The sequence below is a fragment of the Lytechinus pictus genome, chromosome 15 (genome assembly GCF_037042905.1).
Source record: "Lytechinus pictus isolate F3 Inbred chromosome 15, Lp3.0, whole genome shotgun sequence".
In the NCBI taxonomy this organism is placed as follows: domain Eukaryota; kingdom Metazoa; phylum Echinodermata; class Echinoidea; order Temnopleuroida; family Toxopneustidae; genus Lytechinus; species Lytechinus pictus.
Genome location: NC_087259.1, coordinates 2,371,655 through 2,386,747, shown reverse-complemented (window position 1 = coordinate 2,386,747; position 15,093 = coordinate 2,371,655). Strand labels below are relative to the sequence as shown.

The 15,093-nt window shown below is 36.1% G+C and overlaps 1 protein-coding gene across 1 annotated transcript in view; it reads right to left on the bottom strand.

Annotated features, from left to right (window-relative positions):
- The window catches only part of LOC129277605 (alpha-tubulin N-acetyltransferase 1-like), a 29,938-nt gene extending 21,846 nt beyond the window's left edge, over window positions 1-8,092 (bottom strand). Inside the window, exons 1-2 of the mRNA XM_054913759.2 lie at window positions 7,715-8,092; window positions 2,057-2,120 (exon numbers count right to left, since the gene is read on the bottom strand). Coding sequence (XP_054769734.2) covers window positions 2,057-2,120; window positions 7,715-7,806 — 156 coding nt within the window. The 5' untranslated portion in view covers window positions 7,807-8,092. The remainder of the gene's footprint in view (window positions 1-2,056; window positions 2,121-7,714) is intronic.
- Between the last annotated feature and the right edge of the window lie 7,001 nt (window positions 8,093-15,093).

Sequence of the window (15,093 nt, the reverse complement as noted above, 5' to 3'; positions counted from 1 at the left end):
GTCACATCCCCACTTTCCTCTTTCTTATGCTATTACATGAAATCATAAATGTTTCATTTTTTCATAGATGTATAAATGATGTGTCTTCATTGTGATGAAATAAGTTGCGGCAATAAATAACTAATGCACTTTATAATCAGTTGTCAATCCAATTGTTTTAGTTCTTGGTTGACAAATTTTGAATAAACCTAATTTCATATAATAAAATACAAAAGAACAAGTGGGGATATGACATCATCCGCCAACCTAATGAATATTCATAAAGACATGCCTAGAACCGTTTCACCAAAATAATGCAAATCTTTAAAATTCAATAACTTTGTTATTTGTTATCCGATTTTGATCAAATATTCAGCATTTTGCTCTGTGAATTTTACTCTTTTTATTGAGATATAAATACCTCCAGCCCGGACCATCCCCTTAATGATTTTCACAGACTAAATTACTCTCAGTGCAAATTCATGTACAGTGCAGATGCAAGAATCTGCAGTAGGTATAACACTTTTTTCATTGAAATTGCTGAAAAAACATTCATGAAACGTTTAACGTTCCCCATTATTATGCCTCATATCTCTTTAACTTTGTAAACAAGAGCGTTACTGAGTATAGTCGGGCTGAACAAACCTTTGAAATATATTTTTTCAATTTAAACAGGCAGTATGGCCTTGCCAAAAATAAGATTTTTGTCTGAAAATGGTACCAAAATCATTTTCATTTTCTTATATCTGTGAATGGAGTCAATGGACCATGACTAGATTTCATCCAAAAGGGAATCATTTCTTCTTATCACAAATCACTAAACTTTTTACAAAATCAATTTAACATTTTCAAAGTTTTAGCCAAAGATTCAAAGCAAACTCATTCAGTGTCACAATGGGTTGGGACATGGCATTGACTTCACGCTTCACTTCTCATCCATACTTAATGTATACATGTACCTGCTTAATGTGATATTCAGCAATATATGTATGAACAGGTTATCTGCTATCCTGAGTTGGAATTCCACCCAATCAGTAATGTACAAAGGTTTTGTCAGAGGTGAAAGGAAAGTATTGTAATTAATACATGTACAAACACTTAGGTACTTTTTTGTTTAAAAAATACAAGGGGCTTTAGCAGGAATTTCTCTCAGGATGTTTGGATACTTGCAATCTCAAGGCGGTGCTGCACCAGCCCGAGTTTGCTCAATCTCGAGATTTTAGCCCGATTGGCCCTCTTTGCGATTAATCTTGAGATTCAAGAAACCCCGTCTCCACCATTGCCAGAAGAGTGATTTCTGCTTGAGCAAGGCATCGATGGATTTTGGTCTGACGCCGTGAATTAAATAATCCCAAGTGCGTCTGCACCTGCGAATTAGCGGGATAATTCGTAAAATAGTGCGCTAGTTTGCAAATAATCCCAAGTTGACTTGGGATTGCAATCTCGAGATTAATCCTGCGAACTAGCGCGATAATTGTGTCTCCATTACAAATAATCTTGAGATAGTTCAGATCGGGATCAGAAATAGCACGCTAATTTGAAAACTCGGGCTGGTGCAGACGGCCCTTTAGAGTAAATCAATGTGGAAAAATCAGCTAGATAAACGTGCAGTCAAATACCATAGGTAATCTTTCAGTATATCCCTGACTTTCAGTTTGAAAATCATTTCTCAAATGATCAAGAGTCTCCTCTTCAAGCTTTAGAGGGGGACACAGGTTTTACACTCTTTCCAATCTTGCATCTTCTTGCCTGTACTAGATATAGTGTAAACTGTAAAGTATACGTGTATCTGAAATACAAACACATCTACACATGGGATCCCACACATGCTTCAAGCACCAAGCAGTGGTCGGTCTTTTTTTTTACAGCAAGAAACTGGGAATTTATGTGTGATTTCACGTCACACTCAGCTCTCTGTGAAACACACTTCTGATCGAAATGTCCTTTAAAAATGTATAAATCAAATTTCCGCTCACCTTAATTTGGATTTCCTTCATATTCTAATCTTAATACAAGAAATAACACACCCCTTCACAATACTACCATTGTGGAAACAATTTTGATAAGAAAACATTACCTTTGAAGATGCTATTCCCATCTGATCAATGACCTTCTCTAGATTTGCATAGTGGTCTTCAGATCTAAAGAGAGAGAGAGAGAGAGTAAAGACAATGGGTGATTTCAAGTTCGGTGTTGGCGTTGAGAGCGTAAAAAGGCCGCTGAACCGAGCTCCAACACCGAGCTGGGTTCAGAGGAATGATACCGATTGCGTTATTGATAGTACATGACGTCACGCCTCTGCGCTGCTAAATCATCTCAACTTCACGCGAGAAGTCTTGACAACGAAAATGAAATCGGGGAGAAATGCATTAAAATTTTCATCGTACAGAATACCAATGTTTTAATTAATTCAAGAATTCGAAAGAGTGAACATTATTCTTCATCAAAATATATACAGCTCAAATGATTTGTACTCATCTTAACTGTAAAAGCTAATTTTACGGGGATGTTTCATCATGTTCGCCGCCTGTTCACGAGCTTGAGATTGCCAACACCAACACCGAACTTGAAATCATGATTTTCCCAATCCCTGGGGTTGGTGTTGGTGAATGGGGAAATTGCATGTAGATCGTCAACACCAGCCACAGTGCTGGGTTTGGCAGACGACATTCAACACCAGCATTCAACACGAACTGCCGGAAATACGTCATATTTTCCGAGGTCAATCCCAACACCAGCCTGATTTCAAGTACGGTGTTGTAGCTGGTGTTGGTGTTGTCACAACACCAACACCAGATTTCAAAACCGTACTTGAAATCACCCAATGTGATCATGACAGACTTTGGTTTCATTTCTATTGATGATATTACATGAAATCTGGATTAAAAGAATAAACAGCATTTTCTTTTTTTTTGGGGGGGGGAGATCTGATATCAGCTTCTTTACTTTGATTGAACTTGCATAGATCTAGGCCTGCATGTTTTGTTCGACATGTGGAACTAGTATCTTTTTTTTCTGTATGATTTGAACTGAACGAATTTAACACAAATATTACAAAACAAGTCAATACTTAACTATACAGTGTACTTTTAAAATAAAGTTCCTTACATGTGTAGTAAACAACAATAGTGCTTGGTGATAGGAGTACTGATTGTTTGACTCAATGGAAGGTAATCTTGTAAATAAAATGATTGGCAGCAATGGAATGAATACAATGAACACTATGTACATGCAGCCTTTTGGGGGTGTACTGTCAGCGGAATGCAGCGACCTGAACTCTGCAGCACCAAATGCTACATTAGTTATTACAGTGTACATATTTTTACAGAATTGATGGATTCGCTGATATCAAGCCTAATACAAAAATAGACCTACATGTACACTGAATCTCCCATTGTTATTGGTCTTTAGAATTCATTGTTGCTGCTTTCATTTTGGGAAAGTTTCAAGCTCTAACGTTAGTCTAGTGATTACATTACCCACTGGCCTTGTATTACCAAACAGGTGTATTAATATGCATCAAGAAATAATTTCAATACGCTTAAACTTTGCAACATCCTTCCAAAGGAATTTGAATAGAAATAGGATTAAAAAGGACCAAAACACATTTTGAAAGTCTTTATTTTCTCAAAACAACAAAATAGCTGATCAATTTTTTTAAATTTCCAATTATTCCCACAGAAAACACATGTCACAGAAAACACATGCTCAGTATTAAATGCAATTACCATTTATCACGCGAGGGGTACGAAGAGGGCTGCGATCGGAAGCTGATCTAGATCATAAAAAAGAAAACTGATTTCGGCAAAAGATTACATCTTTATTTTTTGTCGGTATTAGTGTATTTATGGTGGAAGTTTTATGAAATATAAGGCCATTTGCTTTTCTGGATGAAGATATGTTTGAGAGACTTTAAGGCTTTTGTTCAGCCTCATCTAGAGTATGGTCACGCTGTGAGGAATCCATACAAATTAAAACATATCGATGCACTTGAGTATGTGCAGAGACTAGCTACTCGCTACGTCCCATCTTTGAAAGGGCTCTCATATCCCGAGAGACTGAAGAAGCTTAATTTGCCTACTCTTGTTTATAGACGAGCTAGGAGTGACATGATAGAGACCTTTAAGATTCTTCACAAATATGACCCTGATCATTGTTGCCCATGTTTGCAACTTAATTCTCTCACCAGTACAAGGTGTCATGCACACAAGCTTTTCAAAATTAGAGCTAATATTAATACACGGAAGAACTTTTTTACACTGAGAATCTATAACTTATGGAATAGTCTTCCTGAGCTTGTAGTAGACTCTACTAGTCTAAGGATGTACATGTATTACAATTTCAAGAGGAGTGATTTTTGGTGGCCTAATGTAGAATTTAAATTTGATTATAAGGTTCCTCCCCCGGACTGCACCAGAATCAGATCACACGATATTCAGCGAATTCCACTATGGCATCCAAAATGCACTATCCTGCACTCTGACTATACCAAATCTATCTTTAATATCTTGCACTCTGACGTCAGGGTGCAGGATAGTGCGAGGACTGGAATTAATCAATTATTTAGATCTAGATCTAGAATTTAGATCAAATATAGCATTCGAGGCAACTCAGTAACATGGAGGAGGGGGGGGGTTGTATAAAACAAACAATGCACGCATTCTGGTACATAGAACTCAGTGCTCGACTCCCCGGGGGCCACTTCCATTGACGAGTGGATACCATGCGCGACAATGGGGTCTCGAAAAGCACCCTAAACACTAGACAGCTGGCAGCCGTCTGTTTCGAGGAGTTTTTTAACATTAAATTTTTTTTTTTTTTCTCCTCGTACACAGACGGCTCGCTATCGTGCAGCCCCCAATTTGAGGGTTAACAATGCAAAATATCTCATATCTTAATTAGATATGAGAAGTCAATTTTCACCAACTTGCCCCACTGCCTCCTTAAACTTTTTGAAGCATGAATGAAGCAGACAAAATTAGAAGATAGACCTGGAAGCTCGACTGCTAATTCTTCCAGTATTCTCGGTAAGGTAAGGTAAAATCCCCCCAACGGAGCTCGTCGATTTTCGTCTTTATTTATATAAAAAGAACTACCAAAATAAAGATTATTATTCTGTTTTGGCCTGAAATGCACCGAAATGGGGAAAAATAACTTAAAAGGGGAAAAAACAGTGACTTACTTCGGCTGTCGCGCAACTTCACTTCCCTGTTAACCTGTTTTATCCGAACTTAATACATATACATTATGGCCATTGAGTCCCCTGTACAGATCGAGCTAGAACTTCGGTCTCTGTATTTGGTGAGTGGAGCCAACGGAGATCAGCGGAACAACCAACATTGTTGTTGTTGTTGTTCGTTTTGGGCCTGTTTCACGCCCTAGTAGTCTCCTCGGTAGACACTTAGTGTTGAGAACTCAAAGGTAGAAAAACTGCTAGGTAATTGTTTTGTTGGCTAGTTTGGCTAGATGTTAGCGCTGGTGGATGAGACAAATGCTACCACCGATGCTCTAATGATAGATTGCATTTGCTTGGTCATTGCAGGGTTGAAGCCCAGGAGGGTGACCACCGAGATCTCTCTGAGATGGTATGGAGTGTTAGTTTTGCTGTATCATATCTCTATGGTCTGTATCATCTTCAGTCTACTGGACTCATAGAGTGAACAGTAGAGAAGGACATGCTCTATAGTTTCTGTGTCTCTGTTGCAACTGCAGTTAGGTGAAGGGTGGTTGTGAGGGAAAATTCTGTGCATATTGTCATTGAGTTTGGTATGTCCTGTGAGCATCCTCATCAGCTTCACTTCTGTGGATCTTGGAAGAGTGCTGTGTGCATTCTTCCTGGCAACTGTGGGCTGGAGTTGGTATGTCCAATTTCCTTTTGTAGATCTGTCCCATCGTCGTTGCCACAGCTTCTCAGTGTTCTTACGGATAATCTTGGCAATTTCCTTGTGCAGAGTAATTTCAGAAGCTATGATGATGAGCTTGCAGCTTCCAAAGCAGCATCCTTGGCTAGTTGGTCAGCAAGTTCATTTCCCATGATATTTGCATGCCCAGCGATCCATGTGATGGTGACAGTAGTGCCTCTACTTCTTAGAAGAGTGATGTTTTTATTAGTGCGAGACACAACCTCTGGGAACGATGAAGAGTGGAGAGAACTGGTCATGGCCATGACAGCACTTTGACAGTCAGTGAGAATGTGCACTACCTGATCGACTAGGGCTGGTTTCTTCAGGGTGACATGTTCCACAGCTGTTTCTATGGCGACCATTTCAGCATGAAAGCTACTCGAATTTCTAGCAACAGGCTTGCCGATGCAGGTCGGTATGCAGTTCAGTCCTGTCCAGTAGATGACAATGCCTGCTCCGCAAGGACCTGGGTTCGACAATGCAGACCCATAACAGAGACCGAAGCTTTTGGTCTACCTAAAAACGTATTTTCAATTTTCTGAAAATGCACCCCTTAACAAGTATTTGCGTGTGAAACCTTACCCTTAACAAGTATTGGAAACAAAACGATACTCTTGGCAAGTTCCTTGAATTGACCCTCTCAACAAGTACAGCGATATTTTTATTGTCACGGACGTCGGTTTTACCTTATATCATTGGGTTTAGTACAGCCCCACCTCCCACATCTCGCCCAAATCGTACTCTAAACACGTAGTGTTGACTCTTGGGGCAAAAGTACATCCTTTATAAAACATTTTAGTCGTAATTCTTTACACCCTTGCAAATTTGACCCTAAACACGTAGCTTTCCTAGCGAAAATAATGTATTTGTAGATACCCTTTTTTCATTATTGTTTTTGACACCCTTATCACGTTACGTTCGTAACATGCCCTATACCCTATATTGACAAAGACATCCTTTTTACGTCAATGTAAGTGGTAAGTAAGTGCCCCCCCCCCCCCCGGGGGGGCCACTTACATTGACGAGTGGATACCATGCGCGACCAAAAAAACACGTAAAAAGGATGTCTTTTTCACGATAGGGCACGTTACGTACGTAACGTGATAAGGGTGTCAAAAACACAAAAATAATGAAAAAAGGGTATCTATTTCGCTAGGAAAATTACGTGTTTAGGGTCTAATTCGCGGGGATGATAAAACAAAATTAAAATGTTTTATAAAGGATGTCCTTTTTGCCCCAACACTTCGTGTTTAGAGTCCGATTTGCGCGAGGTGTAGAAGGTGGGGTCGTACTAAACCAAATAAGGTAAAGCCGACGACCGAAGGACCCGTAACAATAAAACATTCCTGTACTTGTTTAGGGGTTCATTTCAGGGAACTTTTGCCAAGAGTATCGTTTTGTTACCAATACTTGTTAAGGGTAGGGTTTCACACGCCAATACTTGTTAAGGGGCGCATTTTCAGAATATGGAAATTACGTGTTTAGGGTGCTTTTCGAGACCCCATGGTCGCGCATGGTATCCACTCGTGAATGGAAGTGGCCCCCCCGGGCCCCCCCCCCCCCCCCCCCCCCCGGGGCTCTACTCGCCAAATAAAACCTCGGGCTCGGTGCGGTCCATTATTATTGCATTGCCAACTGATTGGCTCTTTTCGCACATTATTTGGCCCTGCATGCAAGCGCTCACGTGCATTATTTATGATTTTTTTTTTCCAAGACAGCGACTCCCGAAGTAAGTGAGTCAACTGCAATGCAAGCATTAACCCAGGCAATGCTTTTTGGTGGGGGCAGATAGCCACAAGTTTTACGCCTGCTCCGCCCGGCTGTCTACTCACCCGTGCGAGTGTGTCCGATACGGCCTCAAATTTCGGTCGACAACTGCAATACTTTCACCAAAAAGATGGTTTACGTTAAATGGAAACTCCATTCCAAAGGTTTTTCAGGATTCCTAAATATGATCAATCATATAACCCTTTGAAAGAGGTATCAATGGTCCATTTTGGGATTGTTTTCCAGTTAAGAGTGTGCGATTTTCGGACAAATTATTCGCTGTTGTTAATTCAGAGGTTAACAAACAAAACTCGGTAAACAGAAGATAGAGCGCGCGCCCCGGCCCCGTCCCCGATTCGGTATGCAGCACGTCACACGCAGTGCAAGTTGCAGGTACAGGTGGCGCCGCGGGGTATACCGTAGTTCGTAGGATAATGCGATATGGTAGATGGCCGATGGTGAAAGTTCTACATGCAGTTAGGGACGCACCATTAAATACCCAGGGCCAGAGGGGGGAGCTCCCGGGGCCGGGGGAGCTGGAAGTTTGGGTTGATGCATTTATTCCCTTTCTTCTTTGACGAAAGTTTTTTATTCTTACTCCATTGAGACAAGTTTTTTTTTTTTTTTTTTCACCTTTCTTTTCAGATGATTTGTCAGTGGACCATTTTTTAAAAACTGATGGTGTGTCAAGTTTTTTTCTTCCTCATATAGCAAGTAAAGTTGTTTTGGGGGGAAAAACTTCCAGCCCCCCCTGCATGGATATCTAATTGTGCGTCCCATTACGTTCATGACTTCTTGAGTGTGGATTCAGTTGATTAACTTGATTTTACAAAAAATACAGATTCATAGTTTCGACAAATTGAAACTGAAAGGAAGTGGAGAGGAAGTTCACTTTTATAGTAGTAGCACAGCTTTTATTTGAATATTTTCAGCTGCGCTTGCTCAGAACTCTTTTTACTTAACTCTAAACAGCAAATTTTCTTAAATAAAGAGATATGCATCAATTTTGATTTGAACTTCAATCAGTGTTGGACAGCTTCTTAATTGGCAGGCTATTCTGTATAGCTGGGGGGGGGGGGCTTGGGGGCAGCAAGTGCAAATGCATGATCACTAAGTGTGACTTTTGTTTTGCGAAAGGGGATCTGCAAACAATTATCAATTTGAAAAGGAAACTTGACTCATACACCGGGCAATATAAGAGAGAAAGAACAAGGTCCATTTAAAAAAAATGTCCTTTTCAGCTGTAATTCGATGGTTCAAGCTCAACCTTGAAATAATGTAATTTTATCGAGAATTCAGTGTATGCATCTTTTGTAATATTAATTTGGCTTGCTTTTGTTTTGTCTGGTTTAACTTGAATATACAGCAACAAAAAATAGAAGAGAAAAGAAATGCAAACCAAATAAAATGAAAAAAAAGGCTAAATTTAATTAAGTTTGGAATAGGCAAATTTACAATTATTTTAGAGCATTATAATTTAGAGCTTCAAATGTGTGAAAATGAATTATACTGGATGGTCAATTTTGGTAATTTACCAAAAAAGAGAAAATCCTCTAAAAATTTGATTCTGTTAAATGGGAAGTTGACCCTAAAGACTTAATAAAAGCAGAAAACATAGAGAAAATACTGATGAATGTTTAATGAATAATGAAGTTAATTTTAAAGTTTTGATTTTGTGACATCACAGATATTGATATCCAAATGAGAGAGTAGATGATGTCACACTCTTATTTAATTATTAATATGAAATTTTATTGTAAGAATCATACAATATTTCATTTTTCTTTGCAGTTTTGACAATAAGGAAACTCTTCATTGAATCATAACAGGTTCGAACATTGGCAGTTCCATAATGTTCCGGAAAGAATTACTTTATTTCACATAATAATAAAGAGGAAAAATTAAGATATTTTCTTATTCCCTCATTTTGCATACCAACCAGTATGTGCAAAGAACTGATTTTATGAATGTAATTAAAAAAAATTGAAATGTCATGATTATATTGTTTGACATCCAATATGAAGTAGCTTTCAGTTTTATGCTTGTACAATTTTTCTCTTTTAATTAAAATCAATTTTTTGTTGGTGAGGATTTCCCCCTGAAATGACAAGCAAATAAATAAACAAACACAGTTTTATACAGTACTGGCAAAAAGTGTATTTTTATTGCTTCGCTAAATGTGAAAAAGATTGCACTTCTTAGCTCTATGAGTAGTAATACTAACATCACATTAACAGGCAAAATAACAAGCAAAAGAAACAACTTATCAGTTATTTATGCATCATTCAAAATGTAAATATGTTGTATATCAGGGTTGATTAAACGGATAATTATACATCATGTATGGAAAGCTATTAATTTCTAAAAAGAGGTGCATAAAATGGGAACCAAAGGATTTTATTTAAATTTATTCTCTTTTATTAATTTCATCTTATTTCACGTACGTAGTTTACTTTATCCTACAGTATTTCATTCTTCAATTTTGTTTAATTTTTCTAAATTCAATTTCATCCTATTATAATTATTCTATTTCAATATTATTTTATTACTGTATATCTTACCTTACTTCATCTTGTATATCATAACTTTTCTCTTCTTATCTTATCTTAAGTTTATATCTTATTTTATTCAACCTTATCCTATCTTACTTTACCGTATTTTATATTCTGATCTTAATAACTCATATCAAAATCATTATCAAATATGGATTTTATTCATTTTATTCTATTATGTTTTGTTTGAATACATATCTAATTCAACTTATCACATTACTTTAGTTCATTGAGTATTACTCGGTAAGCTCTTCAACAATGAACTCTACAATAAAAAAGTATGTTTTACAGTATAACTTCAATTGTGTAGGAGAATAGAACCTTAAAATGCTTCAATGACAACTGGTAGCAAAATGTTATGCTAAAAAAAATATAAAAGGAGGGTGATTGGAGAGTAAGTCAGTGGAGCGAACATTGTTACCCGTTGCCTCCGCATGTTTTATCACTCTTCCAACATTTGTAACCGAAAAAATTTCTTGCATTGGTATAACACTTTCAACAATTTTAGCTCTAAATAAACATAAAATTTGATAGTGATTTCATCACATAACAATTTGCATAATAATAAACTCAAAATTCATGTCTCTATCCAACATACAATTTGAGCAATGTTTTTATCGTTTTGAAAATACTAACAATGTAGTAAAATGATTTGTTTGATCTCAATGAATATCAAGGTTGAAATCCCTGACATATCAAAATAACTTGCTTGCACCAAGAAGCAAGACAAACTGAAATTACAATTTTTAAGAGCTGATTCATACTTAAAATAGCAAACTACTGTAACTTTCATTCCTAGAAATCATTTTGATAATCTGAAGACTAAATGGGCTGATAAACTGAAAATCCATCATTTCAAAATTATAATAATAGACAGTTCTTTTATAGTGCATATCACATTATGAATAACGTCTCTATGCGCTTCCAAAGGACTGTCTTGGATATTATTACCGTCTTTAGCCCCGCAGCCTTTTACGGCAAGGTGGCATTTCAAGGAATAAATTCCTGCCAGGTACCCATTTACCTCACCTGGGTTGAGTGCAGCACAATGTGGATAAATTTCTTGCTGAAGGGAACTACGACATGGCTGGGATTTGAACCCACGACCCTCTGTTTCAAAGTCCGGAGACTAATCCACCGGGCCACAACACTCCACAATTATGTCACATTTGATTTTCCATACGCTACCGCAGATAAAGACTGGTTTAGGTAAGTCTAGCTTCAAAGGACAAAGTTGGGAAGTGTATCCACAGAGTCAAAATCTTCTCATTCTCTGTTCTTTGCAGCTACACAATTATATCAAGACAGCTTTCAAAGCAAGTCAAGCTAACGCTATACAAAATCAAACAAATATCAAACGTAATAGGTAATGTTCAACGTGACAAACATTTCATTTGCAGGCAACAAAAATCACATAATTCTAACACTTGTATAAATAAACTTCATGAACATATTCACCATTTCATTTTCAAATGAAACAATGATTTTAAAGTAGAATTTGAATATTTAGAGATGAAATCAATGCTATAAAATGTCAATAATGAAATTATACCCATATTGTATGTCTCTATTTCTTCAAACTCAAACAGACATAGGATCACAATTGATAATTTTCATACTCAGCACATTATGCACACACATTCTTTGATAACTAATATGAGATTGATATAAGTAGCATTTATTTTTAAGACACATATGAAGTTTCTTGAATTCAAAGTTGAAGAAAAAGATTCTATCTTGAACTATATAACATTACGATACAATTAAAGATTATCAAGCACTTACAAATAGTAGTAAGGCAATGCATTATATTGTCCACAAACAAAAATTTTCAATCAAATAACTAACCATGCATAATAAACAAGTAATTATTGTTGAGTTTTCACTTCATTTTTCAGCACTCATTCAGGTTCTCTTCAATACATGTCAAAAAAGAACCCTGATACACAAACATTTGCAATAAAAATAATAACAAAATTCTGCTTTTATATAGCCATTAATACATCAAGATGGCCTTTCATCAACTTTCCAATCCAATGTCGGGTATCTTTTCAAGAAATAATAATACTCTGTCCCACACATGCCTATCTGTGTTGGTGATCTTCAACTTAAATTTAATGATTACACAGAGTTAAGTTTATGTAACTGAACCAGATATACATGTATATCTATCATGATATAGTAGTGACAATTAATCTTGGTGTTTAACAGACTTTTTCATGAAATCAGCATTTGCTGTAATTACTTTCAATTATCTTTAAAAGAGCAATTAGCAATGAATGCTACATGACAATGGCCAATCAAGATCCATGTTATATCATGATCAACATACCAATGATCAACCAATGAGAATCATTGTTTGATATTTAAGATTGATGAGTCTTTGTGATACAGGGCCCAGAAAACAAACATTCATATCATGATTTGTAAAATTACATGAATCAAATATTACAAGTTTAATATATTTTCAATGAATATTTGCAATTTAATTACATTCATTTCAAAACAAAAATCTCCTCATAATTCAACCTCATACAGTAATGCTTCACTTTAATACCTCAAACCAAAACATAAAATACTCCCACAAAAGAACTTATAAGGCTTTAAACATTCAACTTTGGCTCTGAAAAAGTACCAACAAGTAGGCAAGAAAAATCTCCACAATAGTAATATTATAAATGTCAATTCTTAAACAACACATGAATTAATAAATCAAGTACACCATCATTCTGATACCAGAAGAGCATCATTTCTTTTCTCTCTCTCTCTTCACCATAAAACCCTGTACAAATAAATGTAATTTGAATTTTACTGTAAAAATGCATAGCACTTCACACAAGATATGTGGCAAATAAACTGATTTGAATAATTTGTACGTAGAGTTCCCAAAAGCAGTCACATTTCTTTTATTCTGTGTGTGTGTGTGGGGGGGGGGCAGTAATATGAAATGAAATTTAAATGATGCAAGGCTAATTTGAGATCTTATAACCTACCAACTGATATAAGATCTCAAATTAGCCTTGCATCATTTAAATTTCATTTGAAGAAGCATTTAGCATTAGCTAATCATGACCCATAAGCATTCTTCTTTTTAAGCTGTACCTCATTAACTTTTAACATTTGGCCCTCTATTTTGATTCATTTGTTCGACTCACAACTTCAGCTTACTTTCTTCATTTTACAGATTTTGGCTAATTGTAATTGTAACAATACACGTCTTATTACTTTCACGTCATCTGCTTTTTTAAATAATTGTACTTTTATTGTCAATTGTATGTTTCCTTATTTCCTTCACATGTATTTACTAATTTATTTATGCCTCTCTTATGTTATGATGTTGCTATGTAAATGAATTGTTATAACTGTTATGTTATGCTATGTACACTGTCACAGGGCCCCATGGGAGACCAACACATTGTTGAATGGGCTTCCCTGTTTTTAAATAAATAAATAAAATAATTAAAAAAATATATATATATTTTTTTTAATCTTTCATGACCTTGTCTACATGACCATGGTTCACAAGTGAAGAGACTGAGTGAAATCACACACAATTTATGGCAGGCCATTTGTGTGCACTGTGAGGATCCCCCCCCCCCATAATTAGCACATCAATTAAAGGGGAATCCAACCCAAATAAAAACTTGTTTTTATAAGGAAAAGAAAAATCAGACAAGTTGATAGGTGAAAGTTTTAACAATATTGGACAAACAACAAGAAAGTTATGAATTTTAAAAAATTTTAAATATTGGTTAATCACTATACCCATGGAGACTTCAAATTGGCCACATATGGGATGTCATAGTGATGTAAGGCAAGGACTACTCTTTCATGTACTCCAATACACATTATGGCTAAAATGTCATTTTTTCCAAAAGTTTTATTTCAAATTATATTTTTCTTTCATGAGGACATAAAACAATACACTATCTGGGTTGTAGTTAGATTACTGCCCCAGGGAAATGGGTACTTAGGAGAAAACCACAAATCCCTGATAATAAAGTACATGGCCTATGGGAAAGTTGTCCTTGCCCCTTATCATAATTTACTTACTCAATTGCCAATTTGAAATCTACATAGTATTAGTGATCTCAATTTTAAAGCAGCTATAACTTTCTTATTGCTTGTCCGATTTCTTTCAAACTTTCACCATTCTGTTTAATTTATTTTTCTTCTTCCCAACACAACATTTTATGGCCAAGGCTGGATTCCCCTTTAAGATAGTGATTCAGCATAAAGAATGGGCATCCATAGTCAAGTGCAATCTTGACAAGGCTTTGTTGCCCCCCCCCCCCCCCATTCAAACAGTAGACAGAATGGGGAGAAAGGGGAATAGAAAATAGAATAAAATAAGAAATAAATGTTCACTACATTCGGGGGAAAAGGTGAAAAAAATAAATCAATTTCACTTCCTATTGTGGCATCCTATACATAGAGTCTAGACAGGTCACTTGTCTTTATTAAACACTACATTTTCATCTCGTCTTACATATACATTCTTGTTAAATTAAACAAGAACTATATTTCAATAAACCAATCCCTATAAAACACCATATAAAACACCAGTCTCCCCAAATTTTTATGTTAATAAGCGACCTTTACGAATAAAGCAGTAGTGATCGAAATGTATTTATATCTCAAAGAGTTGCAGCTACATTACATTTTGTTCACATTATGCATCATACTTTCAGCATTAGAAAGTATAAATGTAAGCTTCATTTTCTACTGTGTATTCTGTTTTTAATGCAACAACAAAATTCAACACCAATCCAAGCTATACACACCTCTACACTGGAAGACATAAACTTGATACATTTCTTCACAATTTTCTTTTCCCATTTTGTTAAACTGAACTTACCACACTTGATATTTCAAAATGATACATTGTTTAT